A 26,410-nucleotide genomic window follows, 5' to 3' on the forward strand; every position below is an offset into this window, starting at 1 on the left:
TAAATGTTTTTATTGAATGCAAATGCAGCATGAAATAAATTGCAAATGGTCAGTTTAAGAGAATATTTATTAATATTTATATTTGCTTTGTTTTGTAGGTACTTTACCAGCAATTTAAGTTCTTCCTCAACTTGTATTTTCTGGTGGTTGCTTGTTCTCAGTTTGTTCCATCGCTGAAGATCGGATATTTGTACACCTACTGGGCCCCGCTGGTACGTATGGCGTACCGTATGAGGATGGAGATCATTGAGCATTTATTTCCCAGCATACAGTGGCCCCGAAAAGTATTTGAACACTTAAGCCGTACTTAAAAATTGCATAATATAACAAAACGTCAAACCAAGTCGCATTTATTTTAAAGATAGTAAGCAAAACATTTCACAAAAGTTTATGTTGCAAATGATAAACAGTGAAGATACACTTTCTGCTTGTCAAACTTTGTGGAACGTGTTCATAGTTAATGTGATGAACTACACCTTTGAATACAAACATCGACTAAAAATCATCTTAGCAACAGTCGATTTCGAAGTCGTTGCAGGGAAAAGTGAAGCGTGCTCTCTGGAGAAAAAAATCTGAAGAGGCATTTGTATGCAGAAGCTCTTTGGTTCAGTGTTTTCTTATCTATGCAATGAAATTCATTCAAGTGTCCAAATCTTATTTTGGCCACTGCATGTAAACCGTGTTTCTCAGTTCTTTGAGTTTGTTCATTCATACGTTTCTTTCGTCGTTTCTTTTGTTGTTGTTGATCAGGGCTTTGTGTTGGCCGTCACTATGGTGAGAGAAGCGGTTGATGAAGTTCGGCGATGCAGGCGAGATAAAGAGATGAACTCTCAGCTGTACAGTAAACTCACAATGAGAGGTGACCACACTGATGCCAGCTCTGATAGCAGATGCTCATTTTGTTTATCATCATCTGAATTAGCGAGAACACCTTCAGTTCTGTTTAAGAAGCTTCTCGGATGAAGTTGGTCAAGTGAATGTTATAACCCAAGTCTACTTTGAGGAAGATAAAATAGACAACTTTATTGCCAGTCTTTGTGGTATTTCAAAGTTTGAAACTTTACTATTATTAATATGTGAGTACAGTAGAGTAGATATGTCCAAACATTGGACTGATAGTCTAAATGTTTTTTCATAAGAACATGTCTGGAGGTGAAAATATTACTTTTTATAGCAGTTTACATTTATTTGTAATAAATAAAAATGCAATATAGTATAATTTTTAATACATAAAAATATACAAAACTGAGATTTGTTTTGGTTTGCTGCATACTCTTGTCACCAATAAATAAATTACAGTTACTGCATTATTATTACTGGGAAAGGTTTTGAAATATGAAAACTATATTCTTAGAACTTTCCAACAATATATAGTGTGTCGTGATAGATTAACATTTACATGAAAAATATTGAAGTAAACTTAGGTGTCCCGCTCACGGGACAGCGCCAGTTAACGGGTTTTAAACAATCTGTAGCTAGTACGCAGTCCTGTTCACCAGCGAACATATTTTTCAAAATTTGTATTTTATGAGTTGGCTAATTCGTGTTATTTCATAGGGCCACATTTGTACGTTTTTGTATGATTAGCTTTTTTGTTTGATTTGTACCAAGCCCCTAAGGTGACATTGGAGTAAAAAAGAAAGTTTAGTTTCGCGTGCGCCATGAAACTATCGCATGCACGCGCGAAACTAAACGCGTGCACGCGCAAAACTAAACACGTGTGCACGCGAAACTAAACTTTATTTTATTTTTTCTCCATGTTCTCCATTATTGTATAAACAGAGTGAATCGTACAAAAACCTACAATTATTAGAAAAAAACAAAAATAAAACTCCACCCATAAACCCAACGTCACAGGGGCGAAAGCAAATCATACCAAAATGTACGAATGTTGTCATATACCAAATAATATAAATTTGTCACCTCATAAAATACATATTAATTGCCACAAGATTGTATTGATTTTTCTTATGTGTTGTCTTCAAGCCGTCATATAGTGTAATTGAGCTTGTTTTGAACAGAGGTGTAAGCAATGAAGTACTTTACTTACTTTTCAAGTAACTGTACTATATCAAAGTGTTTTAATTTGGCAAACTTTTACTTTACTAGATTCAAATGCATAACATTGTACTTGTCACTACACTTAATTTCATAAATACAAGTAGTTTTTACCCTTACTACTTAAGTACATTATAAATAATGTATAAATATGTAGTACTTTCTTATTAATACTTTATTACTTTTTACTCACGAAAAGTAACTAAATATAAGATTTTTTATAATGAAATTAGGTATTAAATGAAATTTAGTATGAAATGTAGGTGATTCAAAAGTATAATATTATGTTTTGAATGTAATAAAAGAAAATAAAAACACTCTGATAAAGATACTTGAAAAAACTTTATTAAAGGTGTTTTTTTGTAATATTATACATTTATCAATTTAAAAAAGATTTTATATTAAAGCATATAATGCCTGATCATTGACCAAATACATTTTAATTGCAAATCTTTGTCCATCTTTGCATTTCAGGGAAGATCAATGTAAAGAGCTCAGACATACAGGTCGGAGATTTAATCATTGTGGAAAAGGTTTGTTCTCTTATTTTTATCTCTCTCCCCGTCCTTTGTTGTTGAAGGTATCAGCATAAACGTGCTGCTATGCGATATGTCACATGAAATCCTGTCATTCTTTCAGTGGGACATTGTGTCTGTCTCTTTCTCGCTGTCTGTGGTTCACTTTAATTGCTTGCTAGGGAAATGACCTTGTTCAATTATTCAACAGAACGCGAAAATAAGACTATTGTTACAGAGTCACTAACATCATATATACCCATATATTGTTGCAAGTTCAGCATACTTAATAAATTAATATCTCAAAAGCTTATAAACAAAAAGCTTGACAAACTGGCTCTGTTAGGTGCCACACTACTGTATGTAAATACAAGGTACAGCAACCTTCTATGGCAGGATTTTAAGTGATATTAAAACTTAAGGTAACTGATTGAAAAGACTTTTAATGGACAGCAAGTTATTGGTATAGAAACAGTTTAGTCACCATCATCCAAATTTGTATGTTATTTTCTGTCAAATGCTTAGAAAGTTTTAGGGAGCACCTTTTCATACCTTTGCAGCTTCAACTTTTGTACATCTGGTTAAAAAAAAATTACAAATTGCACATCTACTAGTTATCATATGGCTTCAGAAGCATTGACAGATGCTTTCTATAACGTTTTATTGTATGGCAAAGAGCTGCATGAAGATTCTTAAAAAATTCCTTTTGTGTTCAATAGGAAAACCACGCCGTATGGTTTGAAAATTGAATTAATAATTGTCTTGAATGAAACTGTTTTAACAAAAACAAAACTAAAGCTCATAATTGATTCCAGCAGTATTTGACGTTAACAATTCAGTAACAAATTAGCATAGGAAACTTAAATAGTGGAGCAGTTTGTTGATTGATTAAATTTGTAATGAACATTCTGTAATCAACTTTATCTGTTTGAAACATATCAGGTCTGCACCTCTGATACCTAAACATTCATTTACCTTTACCTTTATGCTTTTGACAAACTCTTTTATGCAATCCGACTTACTGCATATACAATGTACACTTATTTTTATCAGCATGTGGGTTCCTGGGTTTGAACCGATGACCTTTTACTTCACTAATGCAATGCTCTACCACTGAGCTTTACAGGAGAACAGGATTTAGTTTTTTAACAGTAATTTATTTTTATTTATACCACGGGTCTGTCGAATGCTGCATTCTGATTGGCTGAGAAATGTTCTATGGGTGTTGATTATTTTTCTGTAAACCGCACGCCTAACTTGTCAAATGTCTAAAAAATAGGCACCAGAGCAATGTTTGTGGTAACCGTGGTATAAGCGGAATAATTGACTCCGGTCCTTTTGAATTATTTGAAAATAATGCACACCTGCGGTGTAACGGCACTCCGTCGTGCCACATTACCACCTTGGTGAGCATTATTTTCTTATAATTCAATGGACCGTCGTTATTATTCCTTACTTATTATGGATGACATTGACACTTGATGGCCTATGATCAATGTGTATTGATTTGTGTTATAGAATCAGAGGATTCCTGCTGATATGATTTTCCTGAGGACCTCAGAGAAGACCGGTAAGTTTCAGCTCTTAAAGGAATATTCAATTTCCTTAAAAGAAAAATCCAGATAGTTTGCTCACCACCATGTCATCCAAAATGTTGATGTCTTTCTTAATTATGTTTTTTGGGGAAAACATTGCAGGATTTTTCTAATTTTAATGGAATTTAATAGACACCAACAATTAACACTTAACTCAACACGTAACAGTTTTTTTCAACTGAGTTTTAAAAGACTATAAACTATCCCAAACGAGGCATAAGGGTCTTATCTAGCGAAACGATTGTCATTTTTGACAAGAAAAATAAAAAAATATCCACTTTTAAAGTACAACTTCTCGTCTAGATCCGGTCCAGCGCGACCTAGCGTAAATGCGTAGTGACGTAGCCAGGTCACGTGTTACATATATAAAACGCACATTTGCGGACCATTGTAAACAATAAACTGACACAAAGACATTAATTAGTATCAGTTGACATACAACAACGTAGGAATGGTCCTGTTTCAACACACTTGTAAACACTGAGGCGGAGTTTCGCGTTCGTCTTCTGTGACCTCTTGACGTCATGACCTTTTGCTTGGGGTCATGCTTGCGCATCACGACCGGATCTAGACGAGAAGTTGTGCTTTAAAAGTGTATATTTGTTATTTTTCTTGTCAGAAATAAAAATCGTTTTGCTAGATAAGACCCTTATGCCTCGTTTGGGATTGTTTGTGGTCCTTTGAAACTCAGTTGAGGGAGGCTGTTGCGTGTTGAGTTGGGTGTTGATTGTTGGTGTCTGTTAAAGTCCATTAAAATGAGAGAAATCCTGCAATGTTTTCCTCAAGGAGCATAATTTCTTCTCGGCTGAACAAAGAAAGACATCAACATTTTGGATGACATGGTGGTGAGTAAATTATCTTGATTTTTCTTTTAAGAAAATGGAACATTCCTTTAATCTCAAACCAAAGCTTTCAGACTTCCCTGATCTGCTGGTGAAATGTATTAAATCAGAAAATATCATATGAATGGAAATTGTAACTATTCATTTCATACAGTAATATGAAATTACCGAAAGTGGTCTTCATGCAAAAATAAATTTTATCATATTTGTACGTGCCAACATTGCCCTAAAAAAGAAACTTACTGAATATAATATATTGCTTATATAAAGTTGCTTCAGTAAATGCTGTATAGTGAAGTCAGTAGATGTTGTCACTGTCAGAAATTCAATTTAAAAATACATTAAAATGTGGTAATTTATTACAAACAAAACATCACATTTCCAGGTTATTTTTTGCTCTAATATCAAAAGTGTGAAGTCTTCATATCATTATATTATTAACAATTAAATTTATTCTCCAAAATTTGAATTATTGTAATTGTTCAGTCTCTACTCAGATGTTTTGTTAAACACACACACAATAAATGAAGCATTATCATTGAACACCGCTTCCTTTAAAGAAAGTGACCTTTTCTGTCTACTGCCTGTTATATCAGTCTTGTCTGAGATCAATATAAACACTATGTTATCCAATCAGAGTTCTTTAATGCATAGGGCCAATGCTTTGACCCAGGACAGATGTTTAATGCATTGTCCTTCAGCCCTCAAACTTTTCTCTTTGTAAATAGAGATATATAAGCTACATCACTGGATGTTGAGTCAGAATGAATGCGATAATATTTTCTAATAATAACATATAGTAACGTTTATTTTTAATCACTTGCTTTTTCAGGTTCGTGTTTTATTAGAACAGATCAGCTGGATGGAGAGACAGACTGGAAGCTGAAAATTGCGGTTGCTTGCACTCAAAGACTTTCTGCTTTAGGGGTACGGACCTTAAAATCTTAAAAAAAAACATGTATGCTAGCGTTTACAGATTTTTGCATTAGCATTAAAGATGCATTTATAGACATAATTTCTGTTTAAAGTCTTGGGTGTCTTACTTCTGTTAGTCCTTACTTGCCGTAAACAGACTTTCTATCAATCAATTCTATCAAGTGTTTTTGTTAAAAATAATAAATAATATAATATACAGTATAAAAAATGTAAATGGTTTAATCAAGGTAGTATGATTTTACATGTCAAAGACATCAACTGCATCCCAAATCAAATTTCAGCTGCTTCTGTTCTCAGATGGGGCAGTAACTTTATCCCCGTAGGCAATGAGTGATGTGTCCACACTCAAACTCTCTCAGGATGATGGCAGTGAGGCTCATGTTTGATATCACTGTGTATCTGATTTACTGGCGGGAGGGTTTGTTTCACATGGGCCGGTAATTTTACCCCGAGAGACAACTGGAATCCGCCGAGCGGCCTGTCTCCCGGTGGCATCAGCGTAGAGATGACACTCACCCCGAGTACGGGTTCACGTTTGTATTTGTCTTTCCGAAACCACTTAATGTGATCACAGAATTAAAATTTCAGCAAGTCGCCGAATGATCGGCACAGTAAAGAGGGAGCGGCTGGATCGGGTGCCTTGGTGGGCTTGATCGTAAAACCTCCCTGTTTTTCATACTCGCAGACACGTCATCAAATGCAAAAGTCATTATAATTTGTAAGCAGCCTGTCGAAGTTTTGTTTCGTTTTAATTATTTTGTTTTGTCTGCAGTATTTGTTCTGTTTGAAACGCAGACTTGTGGCAGGATGTCAGAAGGGGCTTATTTTCATGAGAATCGCTGTGATTGTTAGTCAGTTTGAGTCCTGCCATAATACTTGCGGGAACTCGCACGAAAGAGAGGCCGGGTTTGGGTCCGGCCCAGAACGTTGTCCGTCTGACGTTTCTGTTGTTGATTAATTGCTCTAATGTTTTTCATGACTTTTTTGTTTTCTTATTTACAGGATCTCTTTTCCATCAGTGCCTACGTTTACGCCCAGAAGCCCCAACTGGACATTCACAGTTTCGAGGGGAACTTCACAAGGGTAAGAGAAAGTGCTGTTAATGAAGGAATTTTTACGAGGTTTTGTTTAGCATGTGCCGTGACGTCACGACCTCGATTTATACCCGCTGTTAGATTTTTGTAGAGGTATTTAATGTTGTGCTGTTGCCGGGTGAACGGAATCGAACCGCCTTTTTAATTGCACATTAAAATAACACGGGTCCTTAAAGTGTGCCCGTTCACATGACTGCGAGCCGAAGCGTCTCTGGAATGCAAAACCGTCCGCATTCCTCACAACGTCGATGACATCACGGGTTGTTAGGCTCACCGTCACCCCATTGGCTGAGCGGACTTTCTTATTAACAGCAGATTAGTGCGGTACCAGGAAAAGAGAGAGAGAGGAAAAAGGATAGAGGGACCCCCCACATGAAGCCTGTCTTTGTTTGAAGTCTTTGCTCTCGGCCACACAGCACGCAGGGGCAGAAGATCACTTCCTGTGCTGAGTCACCCTCCTAAACCCGCTTTCACAAATCTGCGGCTACAGGGTCTCACTTCCACATGCTGCTTCCCACAGTCCTTTACTGTCGCACCTCACTGCATCTTCAAAGCTTTATTTGTTTAATTAAGCCTTTTTAACGACTATCTACTATGAAGCACCTGTTTGACGGAATAATTACAAGTATTATTTCTCGACTGTCAATGCAACTATTCAGTTTGTCTAGCAGAACGTTCGTTTATTGTTGAATAAATATTTTAATAATTGACCTTTTAACCATTTTCGCTGTTTTCAAAAACTGCTGAATATTTACTTTGGGGATTGTTTTATACCAAGATGATGTATTATGCAACCTCCCTTTGGGAGCTTTCCCATTTGGAAAACAAACTAAAAAAGTTTTTTACTTTTAATGTTAGTTTGTAGCATTTGTATTTTAGGAGCCGTGTTAGATTGTAGGATTTATAAATGTCTTTATATCAAAACATTGGAAGTCTTTAGTATGTTTTCATTTATTTAAAGCTGCAAACTTTTGCATCTCTATTGCCTTTTCTGTTTTAAACATAAGATTGCAAGTTATTTTATATACCTAATTTACGAGCACTAAAAGTTTAAAATGTTTTTTGTACTTTAAAGGGAAGTAATCATGACTAAACATTACTTACAAGCTTAATTTTATTTAAATTATTAACGTCCAAAAACCCAGAACTAAAAAATTGAACTTAAAGGAGTACTCCATTTTCCTAAAAAAAAAAAAAATAAACAGATAATTTACTCACCCCCATGTCATTCAAAATGTTGATGTCTTTCTTTGTTCAGTCAAGAAGAAATTAAGTTTTTTGAGGAAAACATTCCAGGGTTTTTCTCAATTTATTAGACTTTATTGGGCCTCAACAGTTTACAGTTTCAATGCAGTTTAAAATTGTACACCGAAAAAAATTATTTGTTCAATTTACTAAATTTTTTAAGGTACCATATTTTTCGGTCTATAAGCCGCGTTTTTTTTCATATCTTGGCTGGTGCTGCGTCTTCTAGTCCGGTGCACCTTGTAAGTCAGTATGAATAAATTTTGACATTTATGAGGCAAGAGACAACATTACCGTCTACAGCCGCGAGAGTCCGCTATATGCTGCTTTTGTATTTTTGTAATTCAATAGATTCAGTAATGTGGAATGATGAGTATGCGAACTTCACGCTAACTGGCTTGTTCGGTTAATTTAGCCTATTCAACCTTCCAGGTAAATTCTGTATGCTATGGTTTATCATTTAAATAACTGATAATATTACTTTTAACTTACAGACATCTATTCAGCCTGCCGTTCTGTCTGCTATTGTTTAGTTGAATAACTTGCCTTTCCAGATTAAATGTCTGTTCTTCGGCTTGGATTTTGTGAAAAATAAACGCGACGTATAGTCCACTGTGACTTATATATGTTATTTTGTCTTAATGACGCATTTTTGAATGATGCGGCATAAACTCCGGTGCGGCTTATAGTCCAGAAATTACAGTAAGTGGTTGCAATCAATTTATTTTAGCTACATTTAAATTATTTTATTTATTTATTTTGTTTAAATGTGGCTTAAATAAATTGATTGCAATTTGAATGAATCTTTTTCAGTGTAGTTTCAACGCAGTTTCACAGGGCTCTAAACAATCCCAAAAGAGGGATTATCTTATCTAGCTAAACGATTTTTGGCAAGAAAAATAAAAAATATGCACTTTTATGAACTTTTATGAATATGAACTTATTGTCTTGCACCAGTCGTGTGATGCGTCAGCGCATCCTCACGTAATTGCATAAGGACATCCAAAGGTCACGCGTTACATATATGAAACGCACATTTGCGGACCATTTTAAACGATAAACTGACACAAACACATTAATTCTTTCGCCGCCAGCGTTTTTTTAAAAAGTTGCCAGCCAGCGGCAGCATTTTTCATGATTTTCACTAAAGTTTAATGCCTTTCAGAAAATGTTCTTCTTTAAATATATAAACATACAATATACCAAATGAAAGAACAGACCCTCTGCTTTCAAAACAAAAAAACCTTCAGTAGTTCTTTTGTAATCAGCTTTTGAATATGATTTCTGCAAAAACACCACATTTTGAGCAAAAAGCAGAGATAATTCCATTTTTCTGACGGACTTTTCATAGAGATCCCAATCAGAGGGATCTTTAAAACAGACACGGACATGCAGCCGCTTGCCATAGGGCAATACTTCCGGGTTTAAAATGTTGCGGAAGGGCGCCACCTGGTGGATAGTAGCAGTATTGCGGAAAGCCAGAAATACTCGTCATTGGCAAGGAAGCGTTTTCTCTTGATTGACGAGATATCTCGTCAATGGCGGCGAAAGAGTTAATTAGTATCATTCCACATTAAACAACGTCGGAACGTTCCTCTTTTTCCACACTTGTAAACACTGGGGCGTAGTTTCGCATACGTCATCCGTGACCTTTCCATGTTATGACTCATTACGTGACATGGCGCTGGCGCGTTACATGGCCGTGCAAGATGAGAAGTTATGGTTTAAAAGTACATATTTTTTTTATTTTTCTTGTCAAAAATGACAATAATTTCGCTGGATAAGACCCTTATGCCTCGTTTGAGATCATTTAGAGTCCGTTGAAACTGCAATTTTAAACTGCATTGAAACTGTAAACTGTTGAGGTCCAATAAAGTCTATTAAATTGAGAGAAATCCTATAATTTTTTCCTTAAAAAATAAATTTCTTCTCGACTGAACAAAGAACGACATAAACATTTTGGATGACATGGAGGTGGGTAAATTATTTGGATTTTTTTTTTTAAGAAAATTGAATATTCCTTTAACATTATCAGTTAAGAAGTCACAAGGAATACCCACACGGCTTTGCACCTGAAATATTTTGATTTGTTTACACCTTGTTCAAAGAATAACAACAAATGATGTATTTCTTCTTTCTTCTTAAAATTTCTTCTCTTTCTAATATTATTAATGCTGTTTTGTTTTGTTGTGAATGATCACCGTTCAGGAGATCAGTGTTTACTTTGGTGTACATGGACCCTGTTCAACTCATCTCCACTATAATGAGGAACCGTGTGAACAATGTTGTGTGTTTCTCTAGAGAACTAAGTTCATTCATTGATTGAATTGTTATACAATGTAAATAACAATTCAAGTTAATCCACTTAATTGTTTAAGTGCACTGTACGAACTTCAAGTTTGGTGACCTTAACTATTTAGTCTACATGACCACCAAGTTCAGTGAACTTAAATATATAAGTTTTCGGGAGACCCATTACTCAATAGAATAATGGGAACAAGTTTACTCCATATGAGTTGAGTCAACCTATTAACGTTATCAGTGTGCGTTAAGAAACAACTGACATTTCTCGTGAAATCCAACTTGATTCATTATTACTGTATTAATCATTAATCACATTATTATTATAATTTATTATTACTGTATAAGCTTACTCTTGTAAATTATGGTAAGTTAATGCAACAGTTTTAAATGCTGATTATTTATGTACTAGCTAAATAACTGATGTTTGTTTATTTTTAACCCGAAATGGATTGCAGCTTTAAAATATTTCCCTTTTATATGCATGTGTGCGTGTGCGTGTGCATTTGCTTGCATGCATACATTAGAAAGAAAGTCTCTGTGTAGATACAGATTCAGACATAAAGCAAACTGCTTTGCATTATATTAAATTTAATTGAATGCATGATGCAGCCAGACAGCCAGTCTTTGATTCATTTGTCTTTGTGCATATCGCATTGTGAAAAAAAAACAAGTATTTAAATGTTGCACTTTCATCTTGGAGCTAATATACCCCCTTCCCATTCATAACTAAAATCTTTGTATATATTTGTGTAATTAATACTTGAAACGTTGTTTAACCCATTTATCACAAATTCTCATTCTTCTGTGTAAACGGCCCTTTCTACATTGACATTTAGGCATTTTAGGAGACACTTTTATCTAAAGCATCTTAAAAATTGAGAATAAACAATACAAAGTGATTTGTCTTTGGGAAGCAAAATGCTATCCAAAGTCTCTTTAAACTTTTTTTCCTGTATATGATTAATCAGAGGTCATTGATAAAAGCTCTTTCAAATTTTACGTAATCCCTGTTGGCATTGCTACATCTGCTGGCCAGATAGAGACGCATTACGGGAGCAAGCGGGACATCTTGCATAAAGGACCGTCTCTCTCTTTCTCTCTCTGTGTGTGAGTAAATGCGCATGTCTCTGCATTCGCAAGGTGTGTGGCCCTCTTCCTCAGTGTATATTATGCCCTGCTGACAGTGGATAATTAGATATCTTCCGTATTCTCTCAGCCGCAACATCTTATGTGGAAAAGGCATTTTAATTTCTGCACTTCTCCCTGATTTATGGCATAGTGTCAGAAATCCTGCCCGGCGCAGAGCGTGCAAACACTGAACGAGGCCTTGTGATTTTCGGCAAGCCGCTCGTTTCGTAAACAGGACAAATCAAGTCAAACCGATTTCGCCGTTCCCTCTAAATGGACTGTGTCGCTTAACCGGGCATTAGTGTAATTCAATCTTTCGGCTAATTCCCCGCTTACCGTTTGTTGTGATGAAAGTTCATCGATTCATTTATTTGTGCTCGAGTCTTTGTCATTTTTATTGACCTGCTTTTTAAAGGCCATAATTGATAACCGCTTTCTCCTGTGCCAGATAACCATGGAGGCGAAACAGATTAAGATGTATATAAAGCATGTCCTGCTTGCTGATTCCCACTATTTCTTTCCTCAGGAGGACTGCGACCCTCCCATCCACGAGAGCTTGAGCATCGAGAACACGCTGTGGGCCAGCACCGTCGTGGCATCCGGTGAGTACATTCTCCCCCCGTGAAAGTATTATAGAAATGAAAGCAAAAACGCTACCCTACAAGGTCTGAAATATTCATCGCAGGTCAAATATCTTTGGAGTTTATTGTGTTGTCGAAGAGTGTGCCGCTGATAGCGGGGCATTCTGCCAGCATCACTCAAGACCCCCTTCGCGCTCCCATTTGTTTGTCACTTGAGCTCGCCAGACTCATCTGCTACTATTCAAACAATCTCACAAGCAGAGAAATATGAGGAGCCGTTAATGGGAAGCCAAAGTGTCTGGCTTTTTGCAGTCCCATCCCTGCGGTGTCGATGAAACTTTTCCCCAAAGAACAGCTCCGAGATCAGTTTTGCCGCTACGCTTACACCGACATCTCCTAGGGGTCTGTTGTTTAGAACCTGATCCCGGTCCAACAATAATAGCAGGGCTTTTTCTTCAAGCGGCGTGCGTTTGTGCCAGCGATCGGCCCTTCATTGATCTGTGGTCGCCCCGTCTCGGTTCTCTGGGGGGTTTTAAAGGTTCTTCTCATTGCACCGCTTGGTGTGACCTTCACCAGAAGAAAGTTCTTCTGCAAAACCCAGTCTAGTGACGTCATCCCATCCAGACAGAGCAGACCCAACACCGAACACCATGGGGACGGTAACGGATATGCCCTGTAGTCCTCGCCTATTAAACGCCCCCCTGAGATCAGCCTAGGTTTCGTTCATTCCAAACATGAAACGATGTGTCAATCTTAAAAATAATTAAGCTTTGTTGCACCTGCGTTTTATACACACAGTTACTGCGCTTTTAACAAAGTTGAACTTTGGACCCTGGAGCTTCCTCATTTAGCAGTGAGTCTCCACACTCCATCAGTAATTAGTTTACTTTAACGAATCAGGCCATTACCAAAGCAGCACCATTGATCTGACTATAATAGGCCTCATTGTAACGGTTTATTTCTGGATGTCCCGCATATTGAATCATTTGTCTGAGTCTGTGCTGCATCCGTTAACTGGAAACACACTTTTTAAGCTAATTGTTCATTAGGGCAGCCGGAGGCACACAGCATGTTTATTTCTAGCCATTTTTAGTTGTTTATCTCAGTTTATTGTATTTTTCAGGTACGGTCATAGGTGTAGTGATATATACCGGAAAAGAGACCAGAAGTGTGCTCAACACTTCACAGTCCAAAAACAAGGTGGGTACTTTGCCTCTCAATGGTTAACAGTTTAAAAACTATTTATAGGCAGTGCTATACTGAAGTTTGGCAAAGATTTGTCTGAAAACATAATTTTCACCTTAAAATCAGAATAAGGTTAAGTATTTTTGCAAATAGAAAATTTTGTTGATGACGACCTTAACCCTTATGGGTTGTTGAGGCCATTTTTATTTTTTTGTCTTAATTTAGCCACATCTTTCTCTGTGTTTTAGCAATTGGAATGATTTTTGATGACAAATTTTATATTGACACATATTTTGAGAAAATGCATTGAAATTTTTCAAAAACTGAACAATATACCATGGGCAAATTTACTACACTTTCTGGTTGTTTGTGTACAAAAAAGCCACTAAAAACCCACGCGAAACCGTCGCGTGCCCACGCGAAACCGTCGCGTGCCCACGCGAAACCGTCGCGTGCCCACGCGAAACCGTCGCGTGCCCACGCGAAACCGTCGCGTGCCCACGCGAAACCGTCGCGTGCCCACGCGAAACCGTCGCGTGCTCACGTGAAACCGTCGCGTGCCCACGTGAAAGAAATCGCGGGACACAGTTTTGTGTGTTTTTTTTTCATCAAAGCAGTGACACCACTGAACGTGGCAATTAAAGAGTTAAAATCATTGAAATTTTGTAAGCATTTGGTAGTTTTGAGCAGTACAGAGTGCTAACGTTTAAAAAAAAATTTGCACATGAAAGTTTCACGTGAGCACATGAAAATAAATGTTTGATTTTTTTCTCCATGTCACCTTAGGGGCTCAGTAGTCTTGGGCTTGTCAAAGAGTGGTAAAAACATTGACTTTGATGCATTTTTAGTTTTTGTGCAGCATCAATTTAATTTTTTTCCTCCCTAATTAGTTGTTTGTGGCTTCTTTGCCCTATTGACTTCCATTATAACAACATTTTTTTTATTGCAAAGCCATTACACCTTTTTATTGTTTTTTCTTTTGCAAAGAGGTAAAATTTCTCATTTTTACTGTTGATCACCATGTGGCACCATTAACCCTTTAGTAGGCCTGTGCAAAAAACAGAGCTTAATTTCTGGCTTGTACAAGGGATAGTTCGTCGTTTACTCACACTTAAGATGTTACAAACCTGTATACATTTCTTTGTTCTGCTAAACAAAAAGGATAATATTTTGAGCAGTTTTTCTAACCAAACTGTTTTTGGCCACCTGTAACCTCCATATTTCTTACAATAGAGGTCCATGGTGCTTCTGCTTCCTGCTTGGTTACAGTACAAATATCTTCCTTTGTATTCAGCAGAACAAAAAAATCGATACACGTTTGAAACAACTCTTTAAAAACAATGTAAATGAGTCCTGTAACTGTAAAATTTTATGTTTTTCTTTATTACCGTAACATAACACTTTTATAAATTGTTTTAATTTTAAGTTACATTGAAAGTATGTATAAATACTTGGGGGCGGTTTCCCGGACAGGGATTAGACTAGTCCTAGACTATAATAAATGTAAGAGCTGTCCAAACTGAAAACATCTTAAACTGACATATCTTAAAGCGTAACTAAACCCCTGGTTAGAGCCTGACTCCACCCACTGGCAATATTTGAAAAATGCAAGAAAAGTGGGCAGATCCCAACGGAGATAGAGAGGACGAACTAAGCTCGTACCAAGTGTGCGGTGAGATCGTAACAAGGGCGTGGTGAGCTTGAACCTGCTTACGTCACGAGTCATTTTTTGGACCCAACATCCAATAGGAAAATTCAACTGCAGTAGCCTCCGTTCAACCTGAAGAGGGCAGCACTCAGACGTTTTTACACCATATATTGCAGTATTGAAACACTATATCCAAATGTCAAAAAACTTACTAAAATCAATGAACAGCACTAATAAAGCATCATTTTTACAGATCATTAACTTAAAAAAGTTGGTTTAGGGTTTAGTTACTCTTTAAAATACATCAGTGCCCTTTGTTTTGCCTGAAAATGCACAGATGTAATTTTTTAGTAAGGCATGTTTGTTCAAACTAGTAATATGTCCTAATTAAACTAAGGCCTAGTCCTGTCTTAAGCTAATCCCTGTCCTGGAAACAACCCCCTTAATGATTTAAGTAATACTTATTTGTATGTAATAGTAATAAGAATATACGGTTGTTTAGAAATGCATGTGATGGGAATTTGGGAAAAAATGTGCTGTTCGATAAAAATAATGCAAAAAATCGTAATGTTTTTAAATTAGACTTGATTGTCTTTATGCGGAAGATAATTTCTTATTTCTTTTTAATTCAGAGTTAAATGTAACCAGGACATTTTCCTGGCGGGAACTTGACAGACTGTGATATCTAAATTTGTGTTATCAATATGCAATAAAAACTAGGTAGGAACAATAGTAGTGGTTTGATTTTAGTGACAAATTTGGACCTGTCGATGTGAAAGGTCAACCCCAGAGAGATTAATCTAGTGGGAAATTAACCAATCAAGGACTTGCGTGACATTTGTGGCAGAGCTTTAATCCTACAGAATTCCCTTTAATGATTACATACAGTGGATGTCAATGCTGTAAAAGTAAACTAAAAACGCCAAATCCCATTACACTCATTACCCCTCCTCTATCTGACCCCTGCTGCCTTTGAGGTTTTTCCTTTTTTTTAGCTTGTCCACTTGTTTGAAGGCATAGGTATTGTTGTATGTGCAGGTGCTCGTGCAAATATGTGTATAGCTTTTTTTCCCTTAAGTGCTAGACTTTTAACTGTATATTTAGTATAATTTTCATATATATAAACCAACTCCTAAATTAAAATTTGCTTGTGGTGGTTTTTCATATAAGCTACAGTATGTGATGTTAAAGACCCACTCATGTGAGATTTCTCACGGTCTGTCTTGTGTGGCCTTTAGCGGTTTCCACCTTGGTATATAAATCAATACAGTAAATTGCTAAACTGAATATTGAAGGAATATTTGACATATTGAAACGAGATCATCATTAATAACCATGTCCATTTACCTAAACAATGAATGTTTTAGCTCCCCCTAGTGTCAGAATAACTGAAATAATGTGTTTTTTTTTGTGTAAAAGTTGCATAAAGCAAATCTTCAGTGAAGTAATATCAGCATTGCAAAACCTTGCTATAAGGTGCATGCGATATCAGCGCTGCTCATAGATCTACCGCGTTGCGTGTGCGGCTCGCGTGTGAGAGTGGAATTCAATATCTCAAGGTGATGATGTCAGAGGTGCCAATACAGAGAACGAGACGGGGCGGGAAAGTCAATACAACTCGGCGAAAGTCACTGAGAACGTTTTCGCCTCTTATAATCTGTTGTGACATTCCATGCACGGAGCTCTGAGCTCTCACTAGAAGCTGCTGACAGCACGTGAGCTATCACTTTACACAGTGTATGTGTGTGCGTGTCTGTCATTGCCGTAATATGGAGCGATATTCGCTTTGAGGATTGAAACCTGGGTGGTTTGACAGCGTGTGCGAACTCTGCTCTCTTCTATGACTGAACAGAGAGAAGAAAAAATCTTGGTGTTGTTTCCTGTTATTTTAAAGCGGTGTATATTCTTAGCTGGAATTAAAACATTTTGACCTCTTCTGTTCATATTGTTTGGCAAAGAGGAAAAGAGGGAAGGAGCAGGATTGCGAAAAGATGTAAGAACGATTTAAACTCACACCCCTATGACTTCCACAGATCAGCCATGTGTGCTGAGCGCTAGGCCATGGCTCTCATACAGTACTAAAGGAGTTGCAATAAAAAAGCATATTGACTGCTTTTCTTTCACTATCCAGGCTAAATGTTCTATTTAAATGCCAAAAATTAAATATTCCAACGAGTTTCGTAATAAATGATAAATATATACAGTTATTAAATTCAGCAAGTTTATTTTTAAAGGAGACATATCATGAAAATCTGACTTTTTTCATGTTCAAGTGCTATAATTGGTCCCCAGAGCTTGTATCAACCTAGAAAATGTGAAAAATAACAATTTAGCTTATTCACCGTATCCCCCAGAGTTAGATAAGTCCATACATACCTTTCTCATCTCTGTGCGTGCTGTTACTCTGTCTGACGCAGCCCCCGCTAGCTTAGCTTAGCACAAAGACTGAAAGTGAATGGCTCCAGCTAGCATACTGCTCTCAATAAGTGACAAAATAACGCAAACATTTTCCTATTTATGTGTTGTGATTTTGTGTAGTCACACTAGTCCCTTTCAAACATGCAGTCTTTACTGGTAATTTACTGGTAAATTGCAGTTAACAGATCAAATGTGAACAGAACCTTTCCGGTAAATCAGTGCTCCCAATGTACCAGTAAGACAGGTTGTAAGATTACCAGTAATTTACCGGTAAGCGCTATGTGTGAACGAAAAATATAGGATTACCGGCATTTAGAACGGACGACGTCAGATCGCGCTGACAGCTTCAGACCAATCATAATGTTTTAATACAGATGAGGCGTTTACCCCCGCACTGTTTTAAGGACGTTTCCACACACACGCTGGTTGAAAGTCGAGCACACCTGATGTTTACGTCCACATTTCTTCACCAAAGTTGTTTAAAGCTTACCACCTACTTGCCGAATTGCTGACGTCCTTAGCGTGCTCTCTGTGAAGCCTAAAGTCCAAACAGTACTGTTGTTTAAAACGCATTTTCGGTTTGACGTCGCCTCATGCAATGTTGTTTGGTCATGAGCAACTTCGCGACTGTCAGAGTTTACCACAGGCGTAAAAACAACAAAATACAGACCGTGGATATGAACGACGTGGATTGTTTTCAAATACAACACTGAGCTCAACGCGCGCCACAGGTACTTCCGCTTTCTCAACGAATTTACCGGTATTTTGATACTGATGTGTGAATGATGTCTTACTGGTAAAAAGACGGAATGTCACTGCATGTGTGAACAGCACATTTTTTTATTTACTGGTAAATTCATTCTGGTAAATTAATGGTAATTTACCAGAATTACTGTGTGAAAGAGGCTACTGTGTACAAATAACAAGGTCATATGAGACACAGACATCTTTTAACAGTATACATACTGGGAACTATATTCTCAGAAAATGAAGCACTGCTTCTTGGGCGGAGTGATTTGCACAACTCTGACCGAACTCTCTGCTCCTCACCAGGGGTCTTCTCGGGTGCTACGACCAAATCACTTCGCCCAAGTAGCGGTGCTTCGTCTTCAGAGAGTGTGGTTCCCAGTATGTATACTGTTAAAAGATAGCTTGTTGTAACATGACAGTGGTGGGGATCTAACCTATGCCATAGCCATGAGGGGGGTCAGAGGCAGTTTTATAACACCTTATTATTAATATCTGTATTAATATTATCATTAATATATCATTATTAATATCCTTATCAAATATTATCATGATTACTATTATTAATATTATTATTACTATTATCATATATTATAACTACTATTATCATTACTACTATTGGATGTATCAATATTACTATTATTTTGATTATTTATTTATTTTTTTTAAATATTATTATTGTTATTATCTCTACTATTATTTATAATCCTCTTCCTGATCCTTCCTCTAAGTCCAGATGAAATTTGTATATTTATTAATTAATTTGTTTATTATTTCTATTACTACTATCTGCCATTTCATATTAATAGATTTTTCATTATTATTAATATTGATACTATTATTATTATTATTATTATTGCTATTATCACTTTCCTTATCCATTTTGTTTATTTATTTACTCCTAATTATGTCTGTTATACTTCTGCTCCTTTATTCAACAATTTCAACTGTCATATCTATTATAGTTACACACACACACACACACACACACACACACACACACACACACACACACACACACTACTGGCTGTTGTTATGTGTTTTGTTGGTCTTTGTACTTGTATTTTTTTTTTCATCTGTAAATATTGTATTTTTCTGTTTGCAAAATAGAAAAAAAAAAAAAAAAAAAAAAAAAATGAAAGGAATATTTTATATTAAGTCAAAATAAGATAATTCTGGACCCGGTACAGGGTCCACAGAGTCAAACAAGTTAAATAATTTCTTACAATTAAATAAAAACAGTTCAATAACTTGATCATTGCATTAAAAAAAAAAAAAAAAAAAAAAAAAAAAAGATCGCTGTGTCTCATATGACCTTGTTGTTTGTGCACGGTGTGACTGTGCGGATCACAGCGCATGGGTGGGAGGGTGTTTGCGTTGTTTTGTCGCTTGTTGGGAGCAGTTTGCTGGCTGGAGCCATTCGCTTCCAGGCTTTGTGCTAAGCTAAGCTAGTGGGGCTGTGTCAGACAGAGTTACAGCACGCACGGAGATGAGAAAGGTATGTATGGATCTAACTCTGGGGGAGATACGGTGAATAAGCTCAATTCCCAAAATGTGGGCGTGTTCCTTTAATCTGCACTATCCAACCATGGCACTGCTGTTTAGTGCAGAGATCAGCTCATTTGCATTTTAAAGGACACAACCAAAAATGGCACATATTTGCTCACACCTAAAAAGTGTCAATTATCACATGCTTTGATACATTATCTATATGGTATTTTAAGCTGTACTTCACATACACAATCTGGGGATACCAAAGACGACTTTTAAATCTTAAAAAAGTCTTGTGAAATGTCCCCTTTTTACCATAAGCAAAGATGTGCTCTCTTTAGTTGTAAACTTTGTTGAAACTGAACAATTGAGTTGAGCCTGTAGTTTTTGATGTCAAGATCAGGTAAGAAAAAACCTTATTAAACCACCTAAGGCCTTCCTGAGTCTCATCTTTGGTCTTGAGTCGTACATGGCAAGCTTCATTTAGCTGTATTGCATATCCAGTTTCTAGAGCACCAGCATAATGCCATATTGTTGTAACGGCCTCAGTATACTTGATGGATTTCAACCAATGAATATTCATTATGCAGGCACAAAGTCGTCATCAAATTTCACACACAAAACATACAGGCAGGTTGAATCATTCCTTTCACTTTAAACGAGGCCCGGATGAATAGAGTAAAATATGCGCTCTCGATTCATTGATAGCATCTTCAGCTTGAGGTAATTGAGTCGCCTTTTCCTCTCGGCTTGAATGAATAACGACTTCACCCGATCCCCGGCCAGCTTTGCAAAATTCAGCCTCCGCATTGTTTTGCCCCCATAAAGGGGGATTCCTCCCTTTGAGTTGGGGGACTGTGTCCTCTGTCTTAATTTTTCTTCATTTTAATCCTTCCATTTTCCCCCCTTTTTCCTCACTTGCTGAAGCATAAAGTTCGGAGTGGGGCAGCAGGCCATCATCGGAGTGGTTTTAAACTACAGCTGATAAATCAGACCCTTCCAGTGTCTCCCAGTATGCACAGTCCTCTGGGGGCAGCGGGGGGATTAATTCTGATAGAATTTTTGTTTTTATGTCTGTTCTGTTCAATTTGTCCCCCCTCCTCCCGCGTCCCATTCACGCAGATTCCTCTTCTCGGGGGACGGTGTTATGTGTTGCTGTTTTTATTAGCGCGCTGGCGAGATGAAAGGCCTCAGTGTTTTCGCGCGGGCCGCGCTGTCGGCCCTCGCCAGAGGGAAACAAGAAAAACTTCTTTTTTGACATTATTTTCCCACATATTCCATTGGCTGCGGGACATACTTGAGAGAAAAAGGGAAAACTCGAGATCTTTTGTCAGGGGCCCGTTTCTATGAAGAGGCGTTCTGCTTTTATTTTTCCGGTTTTGCCTCCTGTGCTTTTCACGGAGAGACGACAACAGCAGTGGGCTTCTTGGTTAAATGCCTCTCATCTCTTCTCTCATCCACATACAATATTAGCATGAGAAAAGCCTGCGAGTCTGGATCAGGCTCGGGAGGGTGGGGTGGGGGGCATTGATCAATGCTGGCTCATAGGCAGGTTATTTTATTTTTCATAAGAGTAACATTTCAGATCCTCCACATGAGAACCATCAACCTGAGGGGATATCGCATGGCTTGGTTGAAAGGTTTCAAACCAGTGCATTATTTATTATTTAAATAAAATAAAAAAAATTCCAGTACCCCCAAAAATGTTTTACCAATTTTTATGGAAATATTTGAGGACCTCAGATGCAAAAAACGCTAAACGCTCAAAAATGAGATAATAATTTTGCTCTTGGGTTTGGATGAATCCAGGACTTAAAGTGTAGCCACAAATAACTTTTAAGTTTAGGACAAAGCATCACAACATGTATAACAAATCAATTCGGGACTGAAGAAAGGAGTGTCAAATTTTCTCAGACACATCCTTCACTGATCCATCTGTTTATCTCTCTTTTCCTCTGCAGGTGGGGCTGCTGGACCTGGAGTTAAACAGACTGACAAAAGCTCTCTTCCTGGCCCAGGTGGTTCTGGCTATTGTTATGGTCGCTCTGCAAGGCTTTCTTGGGCCTTGGTTTCGTAACCTGTTTCGTTTCGTGGTTCTGTTCTCGTACATCATCCCCATCAGGTGCATTTTCTGCGTTATGGTCCATATCATCAATATGAAATGTTGGCATAATGACGGTATTATATATTAACTTTTTTCATTGATGTGTGTGTAGTCTGAGAGTGAACCTGGACATGGGGAAGTCAGCATATGGATGGATGATAATGAAGGATGAGAATATTCCAGGTACCGTGGTCCGAACAAGCACCATACCAGAGGAGCTTGGGCGGCTGGTGTATCTGCTCACAGATAAAACAGGTAGTTTTTGATGTTTTTATTACAGTGGTATCACTCGAGCAAGTGTGTTGTGGCTGTGAAGCATCGGTAAAATACAGCTTTAGTGGTTGTTGTGGCAGTTATCGATCAATACAAAACAGTAAAGCATACCGTTCCGTGTTTTTGTTTTGGTCTTATCAGTACTTTGGGAGCACCACACATCGAATCGAATTTGAAATCTGGAACTGTTGTTTATATAATTTTAGATTTAATTTTAATACCATTAATCTTACAGCATTCGTGACCTGTTGACCACAAAATCAGTCAATAAGTAGCAGTAGTATATATTTGTAGTAATAGCCAGCAATACATCGTATGAGTCAAAATGATAGTTTTTTATGCCAAATATGGCATTTACGTTTAGGCATTTAGCTGACGCTTTTGTCCAAAGCGACTTGCAAAGATTTAAAACAATAAAAGCGATGTGTCATAGGGAGGCAATAGTACAAAAAGTCCTTATAACAAGATACAAATTTTCACTATTTCTAAGCAATACCTGTTTGAGGGGAAAAAAAGAGTTAGTTTAGGACTTTAAGGATTTTTGACATTAACGTTATTAGGATATTAAGTTAAGATCATGTTTTATAAAGATATTTTGTAAGTTATTTTGGTATTTCCTACCATAAATATAGAAAAAATATCATTAGTAATATTTGTTGCTAAGGACTTCATTTGGAGAACTTTAACAGCGATTTTCTCAATATTTTTTTGCACCCTCAGATTCCAGATTTTCAAATAGTTGTAACACAGCCAGTGTTGGGGAAAGTTACTTTTAAAAGTAATGCATTACAATATTAAGTTACTCCGAAAAAAGTAACTCATTGCGTTACTAAGTTACTTTTCATGGAAAGTAATGCTTACGTTACTTTTCAGTTACTTTTGCATTACTTTTTCTTGGATGAGGCTTGATCTCTTTCAGGCCTTGCGGGTGTTTTATGACTGAAAAGTTCTGCATTCAGAAATTGCATATTTCATCACAAAAATGTCATCTCATACATCTCATACGCATAGAGTGCATAATGTGACTACGATTAGTTTAATTCAGTACATTTTTTTATCAAATTAATTAAACTAAAAAAGTAACTTGCATTCATTTTTTTAAAAAGTAACTCAAATATTGATGCATACATTTAAAAAGTAATGTGTTACTTTACTCGTTACTTCAGAAAAGTAATATTATAACGTAATGCACATTACTTGTAATGCGTTACCCCCAACACTGATCACAGCCAAATATTGTCCTATCCTAACAAACCATACAGTACTTCAATTGAAAGCTTATTTATTTGGTTTTCAGATAATGTGTACATCTCAAAAATTAAAAAGACCGGATTTAATTTTCCCCCCGCCAGCGTTTAAAAAAAAAGTTGCCAGCCAGCGCCAGCATTTTTCATGATTTTCACAAAAGTTTAATACCTTCCAGAAAATGTTCTCCTTTCAATATATAAACAAACAATATATCAATGAAAGAACAGACCCTCTGATTAAAAAAAAAAAGTTTCATTCTACCTTCATTAGTTCTCTTTTTATCACCTCTCAAATATGGGTAGGTATCTTCAAAAACACCAAATTTTGAGCAAAAAGCTGAGATAATTCCATTTTTGTGAAGGACGTTTGATAGAGATCAAATGCAGAGCGATCTTTAAAGCATACACAGAGTTCTTTTTCTTTCCCGTGAGGCGCTACTTCCGGCTTGTATAAGTTGCGGATAATAGCGGTATTGCGGAAAGCCGGAAATTCTCGTCATTGTCAAGGAAGCGTTTTCTCTTGATTGACGAGTTATCTCGTCAATGGCGGGGGAAGAGTTAAGCAATTATACCATCTTTTTAAGAATATTTCCTTGAAATCGAAATTAAATATTTAAATCATTTAATTTCTGTCCTGATTGTGACATCTATGTTTCTCTAGGCACTTTAACGCAGAATGAAATGTTCTTCAGACGCCTCCATCTTGGTACCGTCTCGTACGGAACCGACACCATGGATGAGATCCAAAGTCACATCATACAGTCCTACGCTCAGGTTTGATTGACATCTGTCATCTTATCACTTATAACACATCACAGTTGAAAGTCATTTTGATTATGCATCTATCAAATGTAAAGTCTCACCTTGTCAAAAAACGCCAGGGCACTCGAAAATAAAATGGAAGATAAAAGCCCCTGACACCCTGATGAAGGCTTGTCAACCGCAATGAATAAAAGCTTTTTATTTTCCATTATATTTTCGAGTGCTTTGGTGTTTTTAGATTTTTTTTTAAGAAATCCTGCATCCAAAGAGCGCTGATTTATGGACTTCATACCTCTGTAACATTTCTCACATATTTTTATTTAAAGTCTCACCTTTCCCAAATCCTTTCTTGTGTGGTCTGTATGCAGTTATGCTACTTTGAAAACCGCTAAAAGTGATGACATATGTACATTCTCTAGGAAAACCAATTATAAAGCAACAGTAACAATTGATTTTTATGCTTCATGCTCCTTCATTACGGGGTGACGGGCAGGTTTGAAATGTACCCGTGATATGAGCGATCATAGCCTCATAATCTCCCCCCGCAGGACGTGTCCAACAAGATGTGTGAAATCGAGTTTGACAGGAATCAATAAACATAATGTAATTTACAGCCTAACACGCTTTCATGTACACCAGGCGGTTATGGCTCCGATTCTCTCTGGAGGATTATGCGTATGAAACGTTGGTATTAAAAGCAGCTGTTGTTTTGCAGTGGTAAAACCATATAGCCAGGGTGAGCGCAGCGTCCCTTTATTTACCTTTTTTATACCGCTGGGATTTTTCAACACTTCATATTTGTATCCTAATTAAAACAATTGATAAAGCAAAAGTGTGTGTGATTTGAAGGCTGTCTGCAGGTCATCATTTTTCCTCTAAGGACAGAAAAGTTCATTATGAGCAATCTCCTGATATTGAAAATAACACACAAACACAGATTCACAGCAACACTTAATAAGTGTTTAGGATTTGGACACTTTTTTTCACATTGTGTGCGAGTCTTCATGTTTTGTATGTCCCGGGTGAGAGAGCTCACAGGACGACAGCTGGAGGTCTGAAGTGAACATCCGCATACACTTCGTGACCCTGTTCCTCTGTTCTTTTTACTACACACTCCATCATCTGGTTTTGACATAATTTGACAGATTTATGTATATATTAGACTGTAACTTTGTGTGAAACATAGTCTGTAGTAAAGGAAAAAAGACTCATTTTAAGCTATTTGTGTACAATTCGTAATTTGAGTACAGTTGGTATGTGAAGCATATCACACATTGGCCAGCTGAATCCAACACATTTAGGTGTGGGGTCACATTTTTAGTTTTAATGCAGTTTCTTAAAAGGGACATATTATGAAAATCTGACTTTTTTCATGTTTAAGTGCTTTAATTGGGTCCCCTGTGCTTCAGCCTAGAAAATGTTTAAAAGATGAACCCAGTAACTTAGTTTTGGTAAATCATTCTCTGCAAGCATGTGAAAAAATAGGTCATTGAAATTTGGCTCCCCTTGTGATGTCAGAAGGGGATAATACTGCCATTTATTGCATAGATCAGCTCATTTGCATTTAAAAGGACACACCCAAAAACGGCACATTTTTGCTCACACCTACAGTAGCAATTTTAACATCTTATAATATAAATTATCTATATGATATTTTGAGGCAGATCTTCACATACGCACTTTGGGGACACCAAAGATTCTTAAAAAAGTCTTGTGTAATGCCCCCTTTAAGTATTTATTAGCTAAGGTTTAGTAGTAACATCTGAGAAGCTAAAATGCTGTTTCTGCCTTGTAATGCATTTCTCCAGGTGAGCACGGCACAATCTAACGACAGTAGCGCAAGCTCAACACCCTCCCGTAAACCTCAGCCTCCCGCTCCGAAGGTCCGAAAGAGCGTTAGCAGTCGGATACACGAAGCCGTGAAAGCCATCGCCCTCTGCCATAATGTTACGCCGGTGTACGAGTCCCGCGCAAGCAACGGTGCCAGCACCGAGCCGGAGGGCACGGAGGCCGACCAGGACTTCAGCGACGACAACCGCACCTATCAAGCCTCTAGTCCTGATGAGGTAAGAGATGGGATGTCCCAGATCTAATCAGGGCTTGACTTTATTGTTTTCAGGTTTTTCCCCCTTTGAATGGACTGAGCTGATGGAAGATTAATAAGGGAGAAAAAGATTGACACGGTGCCAAAAACCAATCCTGCGTGCCCATAATGAGAACCATGTGCATTAACTGCA

General features: G+C 37.2%; 1 protein-coding gene across 3 annotated transcripts in view; it reads left to right on the forward strand.

The window, feature by feature from the left end:
- Positions 1-26,410, forward strand: part of atp9b (ATPase phospholipid transporting 9B) — a 63,088-nt gene that overhangs the window by 8,674 nt on the left and 28,004 nt on the right. For all 3 annotated transcript variants that reach the window (XM_055219929.2, XM_055219930.2, XM_055219931.2), the window contains exons 4-15: positions 99-212; positions 751-859; positions 2,533-2,591; positions 4,092-4,143; positions 5,843-5,937; positions 6,949-7,029; positions 12,244-12,319; positions 13,422-13,498; positions 21,749-21,909; positions 22,004-22,146; positions 24,073-24,185; positions 25,982-26,239. In XM_055219929.2, the coding sequence (XP_055075904.1) occupies positions 99-212; positions 751-859; positions 2,533-2,591; positions 4,092-4,143; positions 5,843-5,937; positions 6,949-7,029; positions 12,244-12,319; positions 13,422-13,498; positions 21,749-21,909; positions 22,004-22,146; positions 24,073-24,185; positions 25,982-26,239 (1,338 nt within the window). The remainder of the gene's footprint in view (positions 1-98; positions 213-750; positions 860-2,532; positions 2,592-4,091; positions 4,144-5,842; positions 5,938-6,948; positions 7,030-12,243; positions 12,320-13,421; positions 13,499-21,748; positions 21,910-22,003; positions 22,147-24,072; positions 24,186-25,981; positions 26,240-26,410) is intronic.

This window comes from Misgurnus anguillicaudatus, chromosome 20 (genome assembly GCF_027580225.2).
Source record: "Misgurnus anguillicaudatus chromosome 20, ASM2758022v2, whole genome shotgun sequence".
Taxonomy (NCBI): Eukaryota; Metazoa; Chordata; class Actinopteri; order Cypriniformes; family Cobitidae; genus Misgurnus; species Misgurnus anguillicaudatus.